This window comes from Nannobrachium achirus (assembly GCF_963921795.1).
Source record: "Nannobrachium achirus genome assembly, chromosome: 20".
Lineage (NCBI taxonomy): Eukaryota > Metazoa > Chordata > Actinopteri > Myctophiformes > Myctophidae > Nannobrachium > Nannobrachium achirus.
The window spans coordinates 44,488,055-44,513,035 of NC_137827.1; the positions used below are offsets into that span (position 1 = coordinate 44,488,055).

The 24,981-nt window shown below is 42.2% G+C and overlaps 1 protein-coding gene across 1 annotated transcript; it reads left to right on the forward strand.

Annotated features, from left to right (window-relative positions):
- Window positions 1-10,833: 10,833 nt before the first annotated feature.
- On the forward strand, window positions 10,834-23,542 carry egln3 (egl-9 family hypoxia-inducible factor 3; the record flags this gene model as incomplete). Its single annotated transcript, XM_080751087.1, has 6 exons — window positions 10,834-10,974; window positions 11,908-12,174; window positions 20,278-20,397; window positions 21,566-21,702; window positions 23,275-23,348; window positions 23,508-23,542. The coding sequence occupies 6 exons, from the start codon at window positions 10,834-10,836 to the stop codon at window positions 23,540-23,542; spliced, it is 774 nt and encodes a 257-aa protein (XP_080607213.1).
- Window positions 23,543-24,981: the final 1,439 nt, after the last annotated feature.

Consider the following 24,981-nt stretch of genomic DNA (forward strand, 5'->3'; position numbering starts at 1 on the left):
TATTGTCACATCACAGGTTTACAGAAGTAAAGAAGTGGGTGAATTTGGCTTTTGTGCATAGTTCCCATCATATAACATAACTGCAACCATGTGCATTGCATTTAGACTAGATATTTCATTAGACAGTATTTAAATGGATGTCAATTTACACAATAAATAAATGTGCAGATATGGAAATGTTAAACAATGTAAGCATGTATAATGATTTACATGATAATTAATTAATAAAGTAATTTTCCTCACAGTTCTAATTACTACAGTATGTAGGCTTTTGCAGAGCAGCACAATTAGTGACAGCGTACTGCAGGTGTGGAATTTTGTCATTTTAGGGGAAAGGCCACTTGGCCTTTGGGGTTCTCCATTTTTTGAGGGCACAAAGGCCAAATGCCAGGGCAGGAAGGCCGTCAAATAAAACAAGATTTAGTCCATTGAAATAATTAATTGAATTTGAGGGTTATGGATTTTAAATGTAATGTGTAGACTATGTGCTGTGAAATAAATAAATAAATAGGTATTTACAATCTGATCCATGCTCAGCCCTGCACAAATCATAGATTGGTTTAAAATGTGGACTCAACAAGATACTGGTCTCTACATGACAAGAAAGAGACACTGGTGTCTACATATTGACAAGACAGATAGAGGAGAAAGTACTACAGTCAGATGGGGCACCACTGTGGCCTCAGGGCCTGCCATTTTTTGGAGGGGCACAAGGCCAAACTGAGGGGCAACGTCGGCCATGGCCTGGTGCCCGCCGTTCGGGTTACCCTTAAAACCATGTATATTTGAATGTATGGATAAAGATGTTACTTTGTTCTCCTTTTATCAATTGATTGGGTCTGCTTCCCCCTGGTGGTTGAAAGGCTGTGAACAGATGTATACTTATAGGTTCTCCATTAGTGCCCACTCTGTTTTGTTTCCCACGTTTTCCTATAGTGCCCACTCTTCCAAGGCATGGTGACCACTCCTCGTAAGTGCCCAGTTTTCCCTGGTGGCCAGAATGTTTTGGTGCCCCCTGTTACCATCTGGGATGGGCAGTGCTGGACCTTACTGATGATGAGTCTGACCTTCTGCCTCATTAAGGTTATAGCCTGTATATCTTGGCAAACATAATGGGCCCTATTTTGGGGCAGGCGGATTGGTGTGAGTCATGCAGCAGATGTGCAAATTGACAATATGCAGAGGTGAAGTGGCAGAATTTTCCCTGCCTGCATTTTAGAAATTTGGGGGACTTGCCGTGCGGTAGTTTGGGAGTTGTCCTATCTGCCATCCGCCTGCTTGGACTAGTTTAACTTGCCCTAGTTTAACTGGTATTTTATGCATTTTCTAACCCTTTTGTATATTATAAATCAAATCAATGCTTGTTTCCAACAAAACTGGTGTGTGTCATGATGAGTCATCATTGGTAGAAATTACATTTCTGAGGCTTATTAAACTGTATTGAATCCTATTTTCTTGTTATCCTCGTGAATGGATAAGACTCAGTATGTGATAAACGGGTTATTCAATCTCGGACAATGCTGCAATACCAAAGAAGAATGCCCAATGATAATAACTTTGTTCCCTTCACAACCAACAAATACAATCTATTTAATCTTAGGGTTATTTTATCCCCAGCGTTGACCTGCTCCAACTCTGTGGGCAGGTTGAGCTCTTTCCAGTGTAATGTTTTCATGATTGTGTTCTTGTCCTAAACCTAAAGTGACCTGAGCCAAAAAGTAACAAGAATTTCTCTAGCACTATCATCAAATTTGTCAGCAAACCACATATCAAAGATTCGATTCTATCTCTAAACTGAAATTGAGTCCTACAAGGATTGATGGCACTACAAATAAGCTAGCTTTAAGACAGGGCTAGGGTGCCAAACCAACTCTGTGGTGAAAATCAAATTTAAAAACACTGTTTGCATTGGTAACCTAGTCAGCTCAGCAGAACTATCAAAGCAAGTACGTAGGGCTCATTTGACATTGTTTATGGTTTATTCATTCACAGAAGTTAATGTTAATCAATGTGTTTCTTTAGACAACCATCTTCCTATGTTCATATATCAAGCCCTGAAACTGCCTTGTCAAGATATCTTTACCTCTCTCTCTCTTTCTCTCTCTCTCTCAAACCTTCTCTCTACCATTTTCTCTCCTTATCACTCATACACCCCGCTTATCAATTACTTCCCTATGTAATCCTCTCTCTCTCTCTCTTTCTCTCTCTCTCTCTCTCTCTCTCTCTCTCTCTCTCTCTCTCTCTCTCTCTCTCTCTCTCTCTCTCTCTCTCTCTCTCTTTGTGTGTGGTAGGCTCTGGGCTCTGGCAGTAGTTCAGAATGAAAATAGCAGCATGGTTACTTTTTAAACCTGGCGATGAGGCTGCTCTCACGTACACACTGAGGTCACATAGAGTACACACACATCAATCACAGCATAAACAGTGTGTGACACACACACACACACACACACACACACACACACACACACACACACACACACACACACACACACATGCGCGTGCATGTATATTTACTTATGTCATTCATGCACACATACTTACTTAAGGTGTACACAGCCTATACATACATGAAAATATATATATGCATGGTCATGTATACAAACATACCAGTATGCATACTTACATGTATGCACGACACGCGCATTCATCTATTAATTAAAATCCTGACTCGCCCACCTCCCGGTAATGGAAAACAATGTTAGAAATAGATTTCCACATCCGAGCTCATAAAACAGCTCCCTTGTTGTTTGGCACATGCAGGGCCTCGAATGTTCTTGTGAATTTCTTTATTGCAGTGAGCAGAGGTCACTTTTTTCCAAGGGCCCGGGGCCAGACAGGAAACAGGTAGACAACTCTCTGGCACGGTGACGTACAAACAGCAACCAACAGCCAGGGATGACACGGGAGTGGGACCATGACAAATCAATTCTCCAATCTAAACTCATCACTCTATCTGCCTCCATGGATAGGACATAATACGGTTATAAGAAACAGAGGGAGATGAGAAAGAAAGAAGAACAAATAAAAAATTATATATGTAGAAGATTGAGTAATTGAATTGAAAGAAATTGAGTTTAGTTCATTTGACGCTTCCACACATTCAATACTAAACATAAAATGTTCTTTCTTATGAAGTTCATTTTGTTGATTTGTATTCATATGGTTAAATCTGAACTTGGTTCCTTTTTGGGCAACTCTTTTAATTTGCATAATCCAAGATGGCCACTAAACGCCATGGTAGAAACGTTACTTTTGAGCACTTTTTGTCCTATGTTGTGTAATACCTCTTGTTTATAGGCTTCCATGTTGTTGTTCTTGTTGAGTAACTCAAAGAAGAATAGACAGATAGACAGAGGTGACAGAGATAAAAGAAGAAAGCAAGAAATGGAGAGTGAGAAAGGGAGTTGGAAGGGGGGTGGGGGCAATTTGAACCAGGTTTTATGAGGGCAATAGAGTGAGAGATGAGGGAGGAAAGGAAATAGAGAAACAGTGAGAGGCAGAATGAAGGAAGAGAAATAGACGAGAGGCCTATAACGTCACAGTTCTGGACATGATGTCATTATAGGTGAACATTCAACAAAAATAACAGCTCTACAAAACATTGCAATTCGACTTGTTGTGTGCCTGTAGATCTGGTCAAGGTTTTAAGCCTTAAAACCTTGACCGGTGTCCCTCAGGGGTCTATACATGGCCCGCTCCTCCTTTTTATATATGAGCTGCTACCCAAATATTAAGCTGAGAGTCAGTCTCGTGTATCCTGTTGGGTTTAGCAGTCTGTAGGCTATGTCCTGTTGTGACTCCTCCTGAATGGCTGTGTACTTTGTTGGAGGCCCTGCATGTGTCACCCATTGTGGGTTGTGACTGTCATGACAACTAGTATTTAGAACATGACAACAACAGTCTGATTCTGCTTCTTATATCTACAGTATAGCCTACACATTATGTAGGTATGTGCAATTTTATCTAAACAAGAGTTCTAAATGATTTTAAAATATTTTATGCTCCAGATATCTCTCTTACAGAGTAACCAGACAGGTAGGAAAAGAGAGGTAAGAAAAAATAAAGTAATTAAATATATGTAGCATGCGATCATCAGTGAACATACGGTACCGTACAGTATTCAGATATATACAGCACATCTATTGTCTGGGTATACCGTTTGAATGTACAGGCTATCAACAGTCAAACTATTATACTATTATATGTACAGTGTCAACTGGCCTCCAGCAGTGGCTGTCTGGATAATATTATGTACAGCCTGTCAACAGTGAATAGAATATGAATATAATTAGTTACAGTGTAGGTGCCATCTATCATGGGATAAACTTTCCCTCTGCCTCCTAAAATAAATATTGGCACTTTGGCTACAGTGTGTGTGGCCACGTCTTTGTCTTTTAAAGACTATTTGACCAAAAGAATGCACAGACATGGTTGGTTGTTTAAGTTGGACAAAATGTGGCCAACATTTGGCCATATTTTCCCAAATATGGAGTAAGCTGGGATGAGGTGTCACGCACTGTGACGCACATGGGCTTAATATTGATGACATCAGGGATCTCCACATATGGGCATAAAAGGGACAAGGACGGAATTAATTTGCAACATCATTGTGATGTCAGAAAAGGTCAGCTATATCCTTCTGCTGAGCTGGGATGATATCGATGACATCAAGGATCTCCATACTGTATATGGGCATAAAAGGGACATCATTGTGATCAGATCAGCTATATCCTTCTGCTGAGCTGGGATGAGGTGTCGTGATGTCAGAAGAGTGACAGACAGACTGTCAGAAGAGTGACACACATGAGCTCGAGCTTTTCATACTAGTAAGACACCTCAGGCAACAAGCGACCTAAAGGGCGAGGTCGCGCCATCTCTTGGCCAATGGCCATCTGGCCAGTGATGTACATCGGACCAGTTACCCATATATGGAGACCCCTGGTACCCATATATGGAGATCCATGGAGATATGCTGTGAGACCCCAAACATGCTTACTCAATTATTTGTTATGCGAAAATGACGTCTATCACATCTGACATCCTACATACAATCCCTTTTATGCCCATACATGGAGATCCCTGTCTGAACCAGCCACACAGATATGGGCTGTCTTCCTCCATATATCGGCATTCCCATATGAAGTCCTGTTAGATATGGGCTTAATATTGATGATCAGGGATCTCCATATATGGGCATGAAAGGGATTCTGTTAAGTGGTTCCCATGACATCACAACATACAATCCCTTTTATGCCCATACATGGAGATCCCTATCCGAACCAGCCACACAGATATGGACACTGTCTTGGCCATCTGGCCAGCGATGTATATTGATGACATCAGGGATCTCCATATATGGGCATTAAAGGGATTCTGCGGAATACTCATATATGGACTTTTACATACATGGTGATGGCTACACCAAGGCCACACAGAGAGCAGAAGCACATGCGAACGCAACGGCACCACGAGGAATGGCTGATGTGATGTCACAGTGATGTGTCAGGGGAACGACAGTGTCAGGCGTTATAGACAGAGATATGGACAAGCTGTGACCGTTCACATACTAAACTGCGACCTACGGTTTGCGACTAAATAGCGACCTATGGTCGCACTAACAGAGTGAAAATATTAAGCCTTTATTGGAAGAAACCGATACAGCCATCTCTCTTCCCAACAGTCTGACAGCGAGCCTCTGCGAGAAGTGAGAACCCCGTTGACAACAAAGAACCTCCTCACGTGTCTTGGTGTAATCTTTTTATATATCTTAGCGAGAGAGGGCTGTACCTCTTTTCACAGAAAAGGGTGAAGTCCTGTTACATTCTGTAACTTACAGGGTAAAAGAGAGCGTTCCCAAGAATTCAAACAACATGCTTGGTCAAATGTTATAAATACCTTATAGTTACTGTAAAATGGCAGTCACAGGAAGGCTATATGAATAACAGGAACCGCTCAAGCCCCCTAGCTGTGTGAACAAGACCACTTATATATTAAGGAACAATTTCCCCAGTATCTTTACCCTACATCCCATTCTTACAGCTGTTCACACAGGCCCGGCAGGGGCTATGCCAAGGGCTCTCGTGCCAAAAACAATGCGTGAGTTTGTTACAGCAGAGGTCAGATCTTGTTCTAAAAAGTGTCAATATTCAGTGGCGGAAGAAGTAGGCTACTCATACAGTATATCTTTTAGCAAAACCACACGTAAAAAAAGCTTGTATTCAATACAAAAGCATTGGCATCAAAATATAGCCTAGAACCAAAAGTAAAAGTGCTCATTATTTTAATGTGTTTTTTTTTTTTTTCAACAATAACAAGCTCGCAACCCGTTGCGATGAAATACCTTGTAACCTTATAGGGCATACTATGTAGGGCTGGCTATGTACTTTCTTTATTGTAATTCTTTGTAATAATAATCTAAATCTTCACAGTAACTTGTAACAAACATTATTATTAACGCTATAACGATTGTAATTATTAACGTTATAACGATTGTAGTGGAGTAAAAGTAAATGTACTTAGTTATTTTCCACCACTGGGCTTATTATATTCACATTAAGATCTCATAATAGAGCCTGATGGTCTACTGGCACAAAGGATTGTCCAAGTAGCTTTGTGGTGTGTGCTGGGAGAGGGTTAGTCTGTGGATGAATGTGCTCTTCACAACAGGGACGTGCTGGCCATTGGGAAAAGCGGGACAACTCCCGAACGTCCAGGCCAGTCATTAGGAAAAAAATAAAAAATAAAATGTCGGCCTTCGTTCCATTTTGGGGGCTGGGCGGCCAACAAAGTAAATCGTCACTGTCGGGCAGAAACCTCGTATCTCCAAGTTTCAAATGTACATTTTTTCGCAAAGCAAAGCCATGCTTTATCATATAAGGCTGTTGCACAAAAGTAGTGAATACAGCAGATCGGCTGTTTTCACTAGTTTATATCATTTTTTAAATGATAAATACAAAACAAACGGTTTTGGACATAGAAGGTTTCCACCCGACAACGACGGAATATAACTCATGTACAGTAATTGGCCCACTGGCTTGTCACTTGTCATGATCTGAAATGGCAAATCTTTGAGTAGTAGCAGCAGTGCTATAGAGAGAGAATTCTCTCTCTATAGCACGCAATTAGGGCCTCTCCAACTCTTTTTCCCGGGCTGAATCAGGGGCCCATGCGTCCCTGCTTCACAACTAACAGAGGGGATGAGAGCAACCATGATAGCAACCAGCGTCCTCCTCATTCTTCCCTCCACAACCACCTGTTGTGGAGCTTAATTCCAGCCACAGATATAGGCTCATGGGTGAAATAAAGTATAGAATTGGAAACCTTTATAGTTCAAGTGCTGATTTTTTTTTTTTTTATATATATTGTGTGTTTTGTTTCAAACCAAGGTTAGCCTGTGATTCATACGCAAGGCGTTGTGAGCTGTGAGCATGTAGATCTGCTATTTTCACAATAGAACTGTGTTATAGGAAATGTAATGCCTCAAGGGTGCCATGGCATTGGTCCGAAGGTTCATTAGTTCGAATTTGTTAAGAATATTACCTAACTCTAACCCTAACCTTAACCTTGACCTCAGTAACCCTAACTAAATTTGGACTAATGAACCTTCGGACTAATGGGCAGTCCCCGCCTCAAGTACCCTTAGTTTTGTCAGGGTGGGGGTGGGTGTGTGTGTGTGTGTGTTGTGGGGGGGGGGGGGGGCATAAAATATGATAATTTTGGGGGTCGCGACCTGAACAGGTTGCATGAGAACCACTGATCTATATAATATAACGGGTGCCCATTCTAGGATTAAATCACAGTCTTAAAATCATATGGCACCAGTGAATAAAAAGGACAGTCATTTTGTATTTTAAAACAAAATGCCAGACACCAGAGGGTTGGGAATATTTGGGGGGTATTTTGTAGATTTTAAATTTTGATCGGTTTCTTGGTTAAAACAAGATTTTAACAGGGACATAAATGCAGTGGTGTAAAGTAACTAAGTACTTTTACTTAAGTACTGTACTTAAGTACAATTCTGAGGTATTGATAGGCTACTTTACCTGATTATTTCCAATAGGCCTACTTTTACTTCTACTCCACTACATCTCAGAGGCAAATACTGTACTTTTACTCCACTACAATTCTACATTGCAGATATAAATATTACAAAACACACATTAAACATTTTAGCACTATTTTTTAAACCTGCTATTTGAAAATAGCTCTGATCTACAAACTGACAAGGAGTCACATCATGAGGCAAGGCACTGTAGGCTTGTAGATCTGCTGTTTTCAAACATTCTGTAGGCCTACTTTTACTCAAGTAGGCTACATATTGAATTCCGGACTTTTACTTGTAACAGATAATGTCTATATTGCAGCAGTATTGGTTATTTTACTCAAGTAAAACAATCTACTTTGTCCACCTCTGAAGAGGGACATACAATAGATAGAGCATCCTGTTCAGCTCTAAACAAAAAGCTCTCTCTCCAATCCATGTCTCCCTCCCACTCTATCTCGTCAGCATTCACGTGCGCACCCAAACAACGTCACGTGTTCCGCGGCACGTGTGTTAAATTTGCCGTTATGTTTTACGTGCTGCCTAATCTGAGATCCCAGAAGTTATTGTTCTCGCCACTAGAGTACATGGCTACCGTGCTGCCAGAGACGCAGCCAGAGCACGGTCGGTGCGTGCTAGAGATGGGATTTATGGCTCTTTGAAGTGAGCCGGATCTCTGGGATCCGTTCCTTTCAAAGAGCCGTTCAAAAGACTGGCTCATTCTAGTTAGTTACTAGTTACTTTGTAGATGTTCATTATAATTACAAATTCACTTCAACCCTATACATTTCAGCCATATATATAGGCGACATTTCCGCCATTTGAAAATAGCTGATCTACAAGCTCACAATGCGTCGCAACGACGCATTGTGAGCTTGTAGATCGGCTATTTTCAAATTATTTTTCTACATTTTCTACATTGGAAAAACTGTGAAATGGGACATTCTGCATAATGACTATTTTCTCATTTCTACTATTGGTATTTTAATAGCTCTGGTCCATCGCTTTCACCTCCCGCATTGCTCCCGGTGAAGCTCTGACAGACCCGTCGGGAAACGCATGGACTCGAGATTGTCGGCCCCGCCGAGCGCTCAATACTAGTGAAAATAAACAAAACCGTTTCACTACTCACCAAACCAAAGGTAGTTTTGCGTTGTTGAAAGTCTATTCTCCGCGGTGGTAAACCTCTCAGCACCCCACCTACTCTGTAAAATACATTATTTTTGTCATGAAATAAAACGCACACACCTCAGGCCACCTAGCGGCCACCGCAGATACAATGGTTCACAACCCGGAAATAAGCGGCGGTCGAGTTGGATGCACTTTATTTCATGCCAAAAATAATGTATTTTACAGAGTAGGTGGGGTGCTGAGGGGTTCACCACCGCGGAGAATAGACTTTCAACAGCGCAAAACGACATTTGGTTTGGTGAGTAGTGAAACGGTTTTGTTTATTTTCACTAGTATTGAGCGCTCGGCGGGGCCGACAATCTCGAGTCCATGCGTTTCCCGACGGGTCTGTCAGAGCTTCACCGGGAGCAATGCGGGAGGTGAAAGCGATGGACCAGAGCTAGTATTTTAAGTGCATTTTGATAACGACACTTTACTTTTACTCAAGTAGGTCTACATTTAATTCCAAACTTCAACTTGTGGCTATTTCCGCGTTGCAGTAATTTGACACGTTTACATAGCCTAAGTAAAGAATGTGTTGTAGGTCTACTTATTCCACAACTGTTCATTTACAAAATGAACGGCTCCCTACTGCGAACCGGATCCCATCGTTCATTTCAAAGAGCCGTTAAAAAAAAAACTCGATTCGTTCGCGAACGTCCCACCTCTAGTGCGAGCGCAGCGAGGGCTACATGCGCCTTTGGGAGCCGTCAATGGCGGGGGGAGGGCTCCTCCTACTACATAAATCATATAAAACATGAAACGAAAGACAGAGACACGGTTTCTGTCGACGTCTGCCGACATATCGTCTAAAGTTTAACCCAGTCTATGGTTTATTTTTCACTTTTTCACAAAAAAAAAAAAAAAGCTTTGTCATTTATCAAATCAGGCTTTTGTGAACACCTGGCCTTATTTCTAATCATTTCAATAAAAAAGAAATGAAATGGAAAAAAAGGGAAAAGTACAGTTTCATGACGATAGTAGGCCTACACATCTCTGGTACAATAAGGTCAACTGAGATCCTATAGTTTAGCTTTTCGGCTTATTTACACAGGAACCACTTTAAATGTATGTCAACATTGAAAGACAGCAGGCTGGCACCCAGGCTAGATTACCATTGTTGTTGTTGTTGTCATAAATTAATGAGCGATCCCATTCCCACAATCACTCCATCCTCTTTCCTCTCCAACACACTGCAGCGTCCACTCCCCCACGTCTCCTCCACCCCACTCCCCCTCCCACTCCCCCTCCCCCTCTCTCTACTCTCCTCTCTCACGTTCACTCACTGGACTGAAACTCTCTCCTCCTCCTCATAAATAGACTGTTAGACTAGAGAGCAGCCAGCCAGGTAGACTGTAGACTCAGTCAGCAGTAGTCTATGTAAAGTGTGAACGAAATATATATGCGATAAATTTAGATCGACGCAGAACAGAACATACAGAACAGATGGACACAGAACCGAGCGTTAAGACGTTGTAACTTCCGTGTAAACATACATTGTATTCTTTTTTATTTCATTCAAAACTTTTTTTGGGGGAGATATACCGTCCATGATACCGCCATAACGTCGGTAAACACTGAGTATTACCGCAATAACTAACATAAATACACTATAAACAAACATGCCGCTTATTGAGCACATGAGCGACGCGGACTTGGAGCGTCTGGCGCTGGAGCGCGTGGTGCCAGCCCTGCTGGAGCTGGGCTTCTTCTACCTGGACAACTTTCTGGGCGAGCTGGTGGGCAACACCGTGCTGGAGCAGGTCAGTGACAATAGGCCTACCTACTTACATTTCTTACTAAAGTAAACGTGTCAATACTGCAATGTATGTATACTGGTAGGCTATTAGGCTACTCTAGCTGTTATTGATTGATTGAAGACTTTATTAGAAGTTTGCATAGGAAAAGGTACAGTTTCAGGACAGTATACAGTTCACTATAAGGGCAACTAAATTAAAGGAGATCCTAGTAAGCTGTTCGGCTTATTTGCACAAGAAACCTTTGTGTATCTCATATTATTATAACATTGAATGACAGACGGATAGAACACAGTAGCCTAGTCTACTATGCAGTATTGTCAGAAACATTGTCATGGCATTGTTACAGGTAGAAGTCCTGTAGGCTATTGAAAATGTACTAACTAGCGTAATAGTGCAAAAGTAGGCTGGTATTAAAATGTAGGCTGCTTAAAGTACCAAAAAAGTAGGCTACTCGTACAGAATGTGCCATTTCAAATTGTCAAATGTAGCCTATTAAAATCTTTTTTGAAATTTGATTGATGTAGATTGGCTATTTTCAAATGGCCAAAATGTATAGGGCTGAAGTGGTTAATGTGTGTTTTGTAATAATAATCAAAATCTGCAAAGTATAACTTGTATCTAAAAGTTTCAAATAATTTTAGTGTAGTAAATTGGAAATAGGCTACTTCAGTGAAGTAAAAGTAATTTGAAATGACACATTCTGCCTTATATGAGATACATACATAAAGTGGTTCGTGTGTAAATAAGCAGAAAAGCTTACTAGGATCTCCTTTTAGTTGACCTTGTACCAGTGATTTGCACTGTCATCATGAAACTGTACTTTTTCCTATGCAACCGTCTAATACATTCTTCAATCAATCGATCCTCAAAATTGTAATTAAGTGCAGTACTTGAGTAAATGTACTAAATTAAAATGACTTCCCACCACTGGGGCAGGTGGAGCACATGCACAGCTCTGGGAGCCTGCAGGACGGGCGGCTGATGGTGGGACGGCATGGGCCCTGCACGGGGACCCCAGGGACGCCCTCCTCCGGCCCGCAGCCCGGGGCGCCTGGCAGGAACGTGCGCGGGGACAAGATCGCCTGGGTCAACGGGGCGGAGAGGGGCTGCGAGGCCATCAACTATCTGCTGACCCAGACGGACAGGCTGATCTCCAAATGCGGCGGGCGCCTGGGGAAATCCATCATTCGGGAGCGGTCGAAGGTAAGAGGAGCCTCGATATTCTAAACGCATTCTGGACGAGCTGCTATGCCAATGGTTCCCAAACTTTTTCATGTCAAGGACCCCCAAATGTGAGACTTATTAGCCCGCGGACCACCAGTTGAAAAGATATGCCAGGGACCCCCATAGGGCTAGGGCTCAACTAAAAAGACTGCGTTGTGCCGGCGTTGGACGGCCTCAAAAAATGAACCAGGGCGAATTTGAGCGTCCGGCGTTGACGTCGGCAGTGGAGCAGGAGCACCCTTCATTACCTGTAATTAAAACGGGAGCGTTCCCATGCGTTGATGTTGACGCACCGCTCAACACGCCCGGTGGAGCCGGGGGGTAAGAGAAGATTGTTAGGTCTCTAGTAGTGATTCCCCAACCATTTTAATTTCAAGGACCCCCAGTTTGACATGCATTTAAGGCTACGGATCCCCATTTTAATGGCATTTCTATCCCTGAGACAATTGATTTTACAATTTATATTGTAAAATCAATGTTAATTTAACTCTGGGAGTTGAATTCTCTAGAGTTACATACCCATAAGGGTTCATTTGGTTCCTTACTATCATTTAGATGGGGACACCCTGGGAACTCCCTTAAGGACCTTGGGGGGTCCCCGGACCCCAGTTTGAGAACCAATGCGCTATGCAACGCAATCCTGTGCCAATTTAAAACTGTAAACCATATACTGTATACAGTATGTGCTTATTGTAAGTGTAACTATCTATCTATCCATCCATAATAATCATGGAAATACTCTTTGTCAGAGAGGAGGCTGGAAGCCAGCAGGCAGATGTAGTCTCACCTGGTGGCCTGGCCAGTCTCAGGAAACTAGCAGGTCAGGACCCACAGAGGCATGATAGATGCAGTGTGGGTTGTTGCTGTTCAGCATGTACGTGCGTGTGTGTGTGTGTGTGTGTGTGTGTGTGTGTGTGTGCGCGCGTGCGTGCGTACGTGTTTACATATGTAGGCTATCTGTCTGTATTAAGATAGATAGAAGACAGACATACAGTATCGCTATTCATCCTACAAAGGAAATTAAGTGATGTCATAGCAGTAATACACACATGCATATGTATACCTGAGCTCGCCTGTGTGCGTGTGTGTGTGCATGCGCGTGCATGTGTGTGAGTACATGTGCATTGCGCAACCACGCATGTGGCACACATATAGCAGGGTGCTACAGCACCAGAGTCACGTAGTCCTTTCACATGCAAACAACAACTCCACATCTGGCTGGGTCGTTAATCAGACCTCAGAAGAGTACTACAGAATGCAAAGGGCCGGAGCGGTTTGTGTGTCACCTGCAGCCTTCCTCGTGGCCTTGTTATTGTACATGCTACAACACTTCAAATGAGCTTCCTGCAGCAGTTGTGGTGGAAGTGGAACGAGTATCCTGGTTCATGAAGCCAAAACGAGTAACAGGCTTTTTGCCAACTGCCTCCGATTGAAGCACCAGTGTATTTTCAGTACGCGTTGCCACAGTAAAATACTCAGCGTTAGGCTAATTGAACTCTGACAATGCAGACATCTTTACGTTGATTTGTACATTGTCAGAGTTTCCAAATGGATAAATTAACACTTTTTCAACACAGTAGTGAGAATTGTTTCTTCTACTGTATATACAGCACTACTGTATATACAGTGTGAAAAACGTGACACTTACTGCATTTACACAGGAGCATACAGAGAGAGAGAGAGAGAGAGAGAGAGAGAGAGAACGATATCAGCTCTGATCTGGGACTTCAAAATCCTCAGTGTTAATTTGAAGATAGACCTGTTGGGGTCCATTTGTATCTATTTTTACACTTTTAATGTTAAATGAACACTGATTATTCACTGTGCACAGGCACACCCCTTTAAACAAATCCACACATCAGAAGGCTCCGTTTTGCTGCATTACATTGAATTGTACATAAGAGACGTGCGCACATGCACGCATGCAAGCAGACACATCCAACACAATGCCTCCATTATTATTCATTTCTTTAACCTCTCTCTCAACTCTGGGTATGATAACATCATCCGGTAACTCCCAAACCCCCAATTGAGCCTTAATCCAGACACCAACATTGGCTTCAACAACTGTTAATCTTGAAGAATAGTAAACCTCATGTGCATTGTGCATGCACAGATGCACGCACATGCATGCAATCGTGCATACACACACAGCTCTGCAGAATGTTAAGCAATATAAATGTTGCAATGTTATTAATGTAATGTTAAGGTGTGGCTCATCTTAAGTTTTGTAACACCATTTATTTATGGACTTTGTTGATGGTTTGTAATCTTTGTTTGTCAGATTTCATTATTTTTATACTGAAATCAATGACAGGCATCAATACTGTGACGTGAAATTAATTACACTATATATAAAAAATGTATTTGATTATTCATCATTGCCAATTTAATATTGAAGTACGTTGTTTAATGTGAAATCAAACCTCACAGTGTCAGTTGTGTCTGGTAGTAAACCTCTGGGGTTTTGGTTACAAGACCAGTATTCGGTCTCACTGCTTACACGGTCGTCGGCACGTACACATCCACACCTGATCTTCATCGCTTAAATATCAATCCTTTTGCTCTCAGTTACTCTGTCCCTGTCTGTCTGTCTGTCTGTCTGTCTGTCTGTCTGTCTGTCTGTCTGTCTGTCTGTCTGTCTGTCTGTCTGTCTCTGTCTCATTCATTCATTCATTCATTCATTCATTCATTCATTCATTCATTCATTCAATCAATCATTCAAGTAGATTGAATGCATGATATGTACTCACTGTAGAGAACTGTAGGGTACCCTACACTAAGTATTTGAAAGCCTACATACATAGACCGGCTGCCACGTGTAGGCTTTAAAAAAATACAATAAACCTGCTAATAAGTCTGGGTTGTATTATTGCAAAACATGCAGTAAAAGCCTTCTGAACAATATCCTCTGCCAACTGCAACATAATATATTAGATTAACTTAGAACACAATGTTTTATAGGGGAGAGGCTGAGTGCAGGCAGGCAGGCAGGCAGACAGACAGACAGACAGACAGACAGACAGACAGACAGACAGACAGACAGACAGACAGACAGACAGACAGACAGTGTGCAACCTCACGCGCCTCACGTAGTTCTGTCATTAAGCCCTCAGCAATCTGGCTCTCAGCCAAGAAGCCTAGCTGAACTTCCCCTCTCAGGGGCGTCAATTGGGTATGGCAGGGGTATGCAGCTGCCATACCCTGGGTCCAGGGAGGAAAATAAATGTTACTTTTAAATGTAAATCCATGAATGTCTCTTTGTCTATCTGTGCTGGTTATTATGTTGTTAAATTACAGTAAAATAACTACAAATGCAACATTTAACAAAATGGTCACTTCAACAAGGTATTATAATTATATTCTCCACACTTGTATTCTCCCCATCTTGATAAAATGGTATATTCCCAGGTTCCGCAGGTCAGCTGCACAGGAGCAATGCATTATTGTTAATTGTGGCACGTTTACTAACATGCTAAGTTTAGCTGCACTTGAACAAATGTTCCAGGCTGCCATATCCAGCCCAAGAAACTGTAGAAACCTGTGTAAAAAACTGACAAAACTCATTTTATTTTAAGACATTGTGAAAATAGCCGATCTGCTGCAAGGCATGGTGAGCATGTAGATTTGCTATTTTCACAATAGAACTGTGTTATACAAAATGTAATGCCTCTTTTCCATGAGGACTCCCATCTTTGCCATACCCTAGCTTTTGCTGAACTGACGCCACTGTCCCCTCTTCCTTACTCTTCCTCTCTCTCTTTCTCTCTCTCTAATCATAATATACTGGACGGAATGAAGTGAAAAACTAAAACAAAAAACGAAAATATAGATACAAATAAGTTGTAAAACAAAATAGCACTATTGGTAAGAACGGACGTATAATTAAACTTTTATGGCAAATATGGTCAAATTAGCAGCAATTGAGAATGTACCAGAAAAAGGGGAAGGATAATATTGACGTTTTTGTTTTATTTGTTCATTAGTTGTTCTCGAGTTGATTTCGGTTCTCACTCACCCTGCGTTTCTAATCAATTCTAATCAATTAAATTATAATCTGTGTGTGTGTGTGTGTGTATCTGTGAGAGAGATATTGAGGACATGCAGTGCGTACGTGCCGGGGTGCGACGCGTTGTAAGCGAACACTAACATGCTAGTGGTGCTTAGGTGATTAGGGATGGGACGATATGAACATTTCATATCACGATTATTGTGACAAAAGAAATCGTGATTTACAATATTATCGAGATAATCAAAATCCATTATCCTGGGGCGGAACATTTGCCAAAAAATAGCAGATCTACAAGCTCACAACGTGTCGCATTGCGACACGTTGTGAGCTTGTAGATCGGCTATTTTTGGGCAAAGACATTTGAGTGAAAAAAAAGACTGTATCAAGTACGTATATTATAAGTACCTTTTACCAATTATAGAGGGTTTAAGTGTTACCGGATATGCACCTCGGCAAATAAAAGTTGAATTAATCCCAGTGCATGACGAAATCACAATAAATTAAATCTCCACGATATGATTCTCGTGAGTGTTGTTTTATCACGATAAACGATACTATCACTTATCGTCCCATCCCTAGTGTGTATGTATGTGGGTGAACTGAGGGAGAGTCCATTCAGGCTTATCAGCTCCCTCCACTGAGAGGCTTGGCCTCTGACGTCACTCAGATCCACGCTTGCAGCTACGTGCAGCTGTGCTGCACACACACCACTGCCTAAGAGAGAGGGGACTTCACAGTAAAAGCTCGAGTGGAATGTTTACATTGCATGCAGTGTGTGTAGGGTGTTGAACAGGGAAGGTTGTCGTGGTATTGTGGTCTGTTGTTAGGATGTTGTTGCCTTTGGATAAGACCCTTGATGAACTGAAATTATAAACACACACACACACACACACACACACACACACACACACATGCATAAATGAATGGCTAGATAAATTGTGCATCGAGGCTGGAAAGTGTGCAGAAGTGTTGCTTCATCTTATTTCTTTTAAATTTAAGAGACTTTAATACAGAGATCACAGAACTAAACACATCCGCCTGTGTGTGCTTTAACTGCACCTCGAATACGGGCATTACAAAATCAGAGGCATGACTTGCAACACAACAGCGTCCAGTGTTGCACTGTGCTGTAGAAATAAGACATTCCTAAGTTGACAGCAATTGCTACTAGATTTTATATATTTACATCTATAGCCTAATAAGCCTGTACAGTATTTGATTTTCCTTCGAGTGACATAAAGGCTGTTTTTCAACATAAGTACAGTAGAGAATGCTAAAGTTGTATAGGCCTAACTCAGTTGTCAAAAAGATCATTGTAAAGTTACAAATCTCACTTCATAATGTAATTTCACTCTCTCCTTATCTCTAGCATAAGCTGTCGGTAGACTCACAGACTCAAAAGAATTCACTCAGGGTATTTATTTTTTATTAAATCTGTTGTCACAACTATAAACTCAGGACCGACTAGCGTCTCACAAAATAAAAGTGTGCGTGTGAGAGGACTTCATGTTTATAATGTTACAATGGAGGATTCGTGCGAGCTACGTGTTTATGCAAGCAGAAATGCATTGGAGGAATTTGCCGGTGCACCTGCCTTGTTGTTGACGTGACAAAAACAAAAGGTCTTCTTCCCCAACCAAAGTGGGGAAAACAAACTAAGTACTTTATGTAGTGTTTAATTAAACAGAACAATATGGCAGATAACGTTGTATAAAAAGGTCTTCTGTTCTGTTCCGAGTTCACAAGTCTAATGAGACTCACGTTTTAATTATCAGCTTTCGTTTCCTTCCAGACAGGCACTCATTGTTTTTAAGTGGAAGGAAACCGTTTGACTGTATGTTGACTTTAACACAATGTCCATATTGTGTGTGTGTGTGTGTGTGTGTGTGTGTGTGTGTGTGTGTGTGTGTGTGTGTGTGTGTGTGTGTGTGTGTTGTGCACGTGCACGTGCACGTGCACGTACGTGAGTCATGTACGTGTATGAGTCAGCTGGTGATTTCTAGGCTGTGGCCGTTTGCAATGAACCACACTGTATATTCCTTTTCTTCATGTTGTTCAATAAATGCTTCAGATACACTAATAATGCATAAAGGCCCAAACTGAAAAGATCTTGTTAAAAAAACACAATTGCATGTCAGTAATCATGCAAAACGTTTTAAATGTTACAACTCAGATGCAATGAAATGACATCCGAGCATACCGAACACAACAGCATTCACACCGGCGGCTTTAAATGCTAAATACAATTTTCCTTGAAATGTAACACCCTAAAATGAGAGCACAGAACTCAGAAAATCAGAGCAATGGAGTTACAAATCAGTCAAGCCAAACACACTGCCGGCTTACATGGTCAAATCCTCAGCGTTCATTCTCTCGGAGAGTTAAATGAACCTTCTGCGTTTTGCAGCGTTGCGGCTGCGTTCTGGCGTCCTGGGGTCTTAACGGAGGCTCATTAAGAGTCTTTGAAGGCCAGCGTGGTGTTCTTATCACTAGATTGCCACCGTTTGGCTCCTCAGGCCTCCGCGTAACTCTGACTGAGAGCACGTAGGCACAACCAAAGCCAGGGTGAACACAAAACACTCACGTACGCACGTACACACACAGGGTACGGCGATGCTGCATACTCACGTATGCATGCATACTTGTACGTACACAAGGATGATTGGATGCACGTACTGTAGGCCATTAACCCGACCAGGGTGGAAAACACAAGCATACACACAAATGTGTGTGTGAGCGTGTTTGTACATATTGAAAGTGTTCACACTATGGGTCCGGGAACACACAAACTTGCACATTCACACAGTTACGCATGCACAATTGCAAAGTCATTCTTCCATGCACACACAAACTATGTAGATGTATGTGTAAATGCACAAACATGAGCGCATACGCACATCGCACACACACACACACACACACACACACACACACACACACACACACACACACACACACACACACACACACACACACACACAGGAAGTCGCTGTAACTGCCCATGTGCGTTTTGTCACGTCTAGTTGGCTTTCAAGGTTATTCCGTGATTTACCAGAAATACCCACCAACTCCTTATGCACGCACACACACAATTCTGACTTCTGTTTCATTACATAGTTTCGTGTTTTGTAAAGCTACTTAAGCCACCAAAGCATAGGAGTTCTCTATTCCTATTATAGAGGTGTTCTCTATTCCTAGGGCAGGAGTCTTCAACGTTTTCAGTCCAAAGACCCCTTAGTTGAGAGAGAGTTGAAGCAGGGACCCTCACAACCTTATCAGAGATTCCATATAGTTTCATCTTTGGATTCAAAGTCAATTTGTGTTTTCAGATATTTAACCACTTGAACCGTCATTACCTAATAAACTTGACCTTTTACTCTGTACTTAGTCTGCTCTTTTTCCTCTCTACACCAAACCTCTTTGCCAGAAATAGCTGATCGAGGCGTTGTGAGCTTGTAGATCTGCTATTTTTTGGCTACAGTTCTAGGAATATGGACACTAGGGTTCAAGTTGTTAATATAAAAAGGATTGGAAGTTTTGGAGGACCCCCTGTAGTAACTCTGAGGTACCCCCTAGGGGTCCCGGACCCCCTGTTGAAGACCCTTGTCCTAGGGACACCTCTACTCTCAGCGGCTGAGCATCTATTCTGCACAGTTGCGCACATCTGTCATTTCTATCTGCTCATTCAGAGTTCAAAAATGGCTTTTGGGTGAGCTTTTTAGAAGAGTGCCTTTCATTTTCAGATGGGAAAAATGGACATGATTGTCTTCCCCACTCATAGGCTATGAAACATACAGTACCTGAACAACTTGAAATATGCTATACAAAATAAACTTGCGACACATTATGTTGATCAGCTTGGAGATCTGCTACTTTTGCAGAATGTTTGCCTATAATCTATGACATGACCAGAGTGGGGATGCCAGGGATTGTGTAAACATTTTCTTCATTCGGTTTTAGTTTTCATTTAAAGTTTAATCCATCTTCAATATTGTATTGGACTGGGAGCTTTTGGGGAGTTTCCGATAATTCTTTGTTCTAAATGTTGTTTTGTCTCTGTGTGCTGCCAGGCGATGGTGGCGTGTTACCCGGGGAATGGAGCGGGGTACGTTAAACACGTTGACAACCCAACCTCTGATGGTCGATGTGTGACCTGCATTTACTACCTGAACAAACACTGGAACGCCAAGGTAGGCCAAGTGTGTGTGTGTGTGTGTGTGTGTGTGTGTGTGTGTTTGTGTTTGTATTACTATATTTGTAATGACCAAATGTCAATGAAGAAGAGCTGGTACGCACACCGTCTTAATGCTCTCAAAAAAATGTATTAACAGATGGGTAAAAAGATTGGTTGATATTTTTGTATAATTATCTTGGGAGGCTTGGGAGCATTACGACGGTTCTTTTCAGGTTATCTATTTTGATCCGGCACCCGTCAAAATGTTTGGATGTGCGTTCACCCCTTGACCACTAAGGACCAAATGTCCCCAAAAGTATAGCAGGATTTGAGGAATAGATGTTGTGAGGACCATTTTCCATTTTGTAGACTCTTAACCCCTAATTGCTCACACGTTCGAATCAGCTGGGTTGGGCTGAAAATACTGAATTTCGAGGCGAGCGGGTGCGGTCCCATGAAATGACCGCGCGTGTGCTCATTCGTGCATGCGCACGCGGGCGGCAAGATTGTGGTCATCTTTGTGAAATGCCGCCCTTTGTTGTTTACTCGCTGAGTGAGTGTGTTTGTGTCTCACCGCGGCGCGTTCCCCAGCGATCCAAGCGGGAGCACCCGTCTGAAAGCCCCTTAATACACAGGGTTCCCACGGTCATGAAATTCCTGGAAATATTTTGAAATTAGAAAAATATTTTTCCAGTACTGGAAAAGTTTTGGAATTGATCAAGGGCCCTGGAAGATCCTGGAAAAAATAGCTATGTATTGTCTTTGGTTATTGATTTTGTTAATACCTCTGAAATGACAAATTAAACATTGGCCAAATTGTCAAATATTAGAGGCAGAAATTGTGAAAATAGCCGATCTACATGTGAGCATGTAGATCGGCTATTTTCACAATAAAACCGTGCTCGTCAGGGTGCCGGGTCCCCAGTTCAAATATGGTTATTTCGGGGGTCACGGTCACGGCCTGAAAAGGTTGAGAACCACTGGCATACACTACCTGTTTTTGGGCATTGCGCATAGGAGTAAGCGGCTCGTTATTGAGCGGAATTATTGTTATATAGTCCTGGAAATCAGGTTAAATATTGGTAAAGTTTTGGAAAGGTTTTGGAAATTAATTGGTAAAGATGTGTGGGAACCCTGAATACAGTGCTAACAAATAAACTCACTGTGTCTCTGTTGTCCATCAGGTGCATGGTGGGGTTCTGAGGATCTTTCCAGATGGAAAACCGTACGTTGCAGATATCGAGCCACTGTTTGACAGACTGCTGTTCTTCTGGTCCGACCGCAGGAACCCTCATGAGGTCAAGCCCTCATACGCCACTAGGTAACCAACTAACCACAGATACAGAGATACACCATCCACTAACCAGTTAAGGAGACTGACCAACCACTAACCAGTTTAAGAGATAAACCAACCACTAACCAGTTACAATACAGAGATACACCAACCACTAACCAGTTATAGAGATAAAGCAACCATGCTAACCAGTTACAATACAGAGATAAACTAACCACTAACCAGTTACAGAGATACACCAACCACTAACCACAGTTACAGAGATACACCAACCACAACCTACTTTTACTCAAGTAAATTATGAATTCCGGACATTTGCTTCTACATTGCAGTATCGATACTTTTACTTAAGTAAAACATTGGGGTACTTTCGACCACTGTTACTTAGTCTCATAGCATAATTGCCTCAGACATATTTTAAGGTTTTCAGAGAAGGGATAACAAAAAAAAACACTAAGTCATCAGTTGACTTTGTTTGGCAGTTATGAGAAGAAGAAAAAATAGGCTTTTACTTGCCTTTATTTATATCTGCCTAACTCTACTCTCGTAACAACGCCTATGTCCATCAGAATGCCTAACCCTAACCCTACATTCTAAAATCATATAGGTCTAAGTCATCTCTTTGAATTAGGCAGGTGGTGATTTTAGGAGAGTAGAGTGATCACAATTTGGCCAAAATATGACTTGAGGCTAGCAGTATACAGTATAATAGAATATAACTAATTGTGCAATGGTTGGGGGTGGTAGGACATCTGCTGGTTGACAAGTAGTACTGCCTCAGTCAAGATTACAATGGGTGCCAGTCTGCTTGCTACGCTTCTATGGATAAGAGTTATCAACGGGCATGAAAATGTAAGGCCCGGCCCTAACTGGGCCCTAACTGGGCCGGCCAGAGGCTCTACCCGGCCCGAATAGTTCGCTTACATTTTAGGCCCTACCTGGCCCAAAAACATCAGGTCGGGTATAGGGATGGTATAGCTTCTTAATTTTCATTGATAACAAGCACCTTATCGATCCTGCTTATTGAGCCGGGCTTTTATCGAGCCCACTATTTTGTGGAGAGATGTGAGAGTGAGATGACAAATTCTGAACAGAACTGGTATCTTTTTTTTTTTTATTGGCCAGTGGTTTTGACCGTGAGTTTGTGGGTGACCACCATCTACCTATGAAGATGACAATTGACAAAAGTAACAAATATTATCATTAAATATCTATTCATTAGTGTGCAATACGTGTTAAATGGCTTTATATTATGAATAGTTCTGTAATCATTTCTTGATCACGTCATGGGCCGCTATGCTCGATAACAATCTTGATAATCCCAAAGCTTATTGATACCGGGTACTCAATAAATGTGTTATCGAGTTTGTAGCGGGCCCTTGTTTCTAGCTCCATCCCTAGTCGGGTATGGTTCGGGTTTGGAAAGAACTCTACTGTGGATTTGTTTTGTCACTGAGAAGCGAAGTGACAAAACAAATCCACTGAACGTAGCGTAGCAGGCCGGCACCCGGGCTAATAAGACCAAACAAAAAGAAACTACAGATTGCAGCTTGATGTGTGTGTGTGTTGAGACTCATAATGTGCTGTTGTGTGTGTCAGGTATGCTATCACTGTCTGGTATTTTGACTCTGAAGAGAGAGCAGAAGCTAAGCAACGCTTCAGAGACCTCACAGGTAATACACACACGCACGCACGCATGCATGCACGCACACACACACGCACACACACACACACACACACACACACACACACACACACACACACACACACACACAATGTACGAGTGTGCGTTCCCGTACGTGGGTCCTTACCTCCTGTACCCTGTGTTTCAGCGTCCACCCAGCAGCAAGGCACTGGCTCCACGTGATGAAGACAAACGGCGCCCTCTCGTGTCCGAACCTGAAAACTACAGAAAGACAACCGGGACCTGATCCGTACGAGACTCGACACCGACAGCAGCGATTGCTTCTCCCTCGCTTCGGCCGCCGCTCTTAGTCGCCGTCATAGCGACGGGCGACTCTGCTGCGGTGACTCTCAACCATCTAAAAATATATATTATATATATAATATATGAAGAAGGAGGGGAAAAAAAGAGTCACTCACTCATCTTTCACCGAGACACTGATCTGAATTCTCCAGCTCTTAAAGAGTTATGAGTTCACTTTGACGGGCTGAAATGAGACCTAAAACGTGTCTGGGCGTGTCTTCCCAGAACACTATAAACGTTCTATATAATGATGTTATAGAAGGTCATCTTTCTTCAAATGCGGAGGTGAAGACTCACCTTGTCAGACTCCACCTTAACCCATAGCACTTACCGAAGCACTTGCCTACTCTCAATGACCATACATATAATTTAGATGACTTCTTTTATATGCTTGGTCAGCCTAGGTTTTTCTTAGATTTCAATTTCTTTGCATTTGATGTATTGATGTTGATGTACTGATGTATTACCGTACCTTGTTTATTGTAAGTCGCTCAGGTGAAGAGCGTCTGCGAAATGCCTGAATCGTAATTGTAAACTGAGACCCTAAATTAGGCCCGTAGCTCCCCGTTTTGCGCCGAGACCCGTGGTTTTGAGAAACCGGGTTTGAGTCCAGATCTGTTGTGTTTACATGTCTCTCCTGAGTGAGCGATGTTTACTTGGAAGGATGGCGGACTGCCACTTTAACCACTTAAACCCCTGCATCTGTATTCTGAGAAAACCTTTGCAGAAAATAACAGATCGACAAGCTTGCAACGTTTCGTGGCGCAAGGTTCTGGATCGTCTATTTTCTCTGAGGGACTCTGCTCAACCATGTATGGGGTTTAAGTGTTTTTTTTTATGCTGTGTTCAACCTAGCGGCGATCACAAGCTCACAACGCAACGTGAAGAGACGTGTTGTGAGCTTGTAGATCTGCTATTTTCACAAATTTGGAGTTTGGGAACCACTGCCATAGGGTGATACTGTACATCAAACTAGTGTTGTCCTGGGGATCGGCTGTTTAAAAGATTGTTGCCCATCTTCTATTCACAGCTTGTAGATCAGCAATGTTTGCCTTTCAGGGGGGGGGGCCTTTATTCAATAGCGGTAGGTTATTCAATAGAGATAGCCAGGAAACGGGCAGGAGAGGATGGGGGAGGACATGCAAGCAAAGGGATGGGAGCCTAGGATTCGACTCGAACCTGCAGGCGCGCCTGCGGCAAGGACTGAACCTTGATATATCGTCGTTGTCTGGTGGAAACCTGTCCAAAACCGTTCGTTTTGCATTTATCGTTTTAAAAATTATTTAAACTAGTGAAAACGGCGTTGTGTGCTTGTAGAT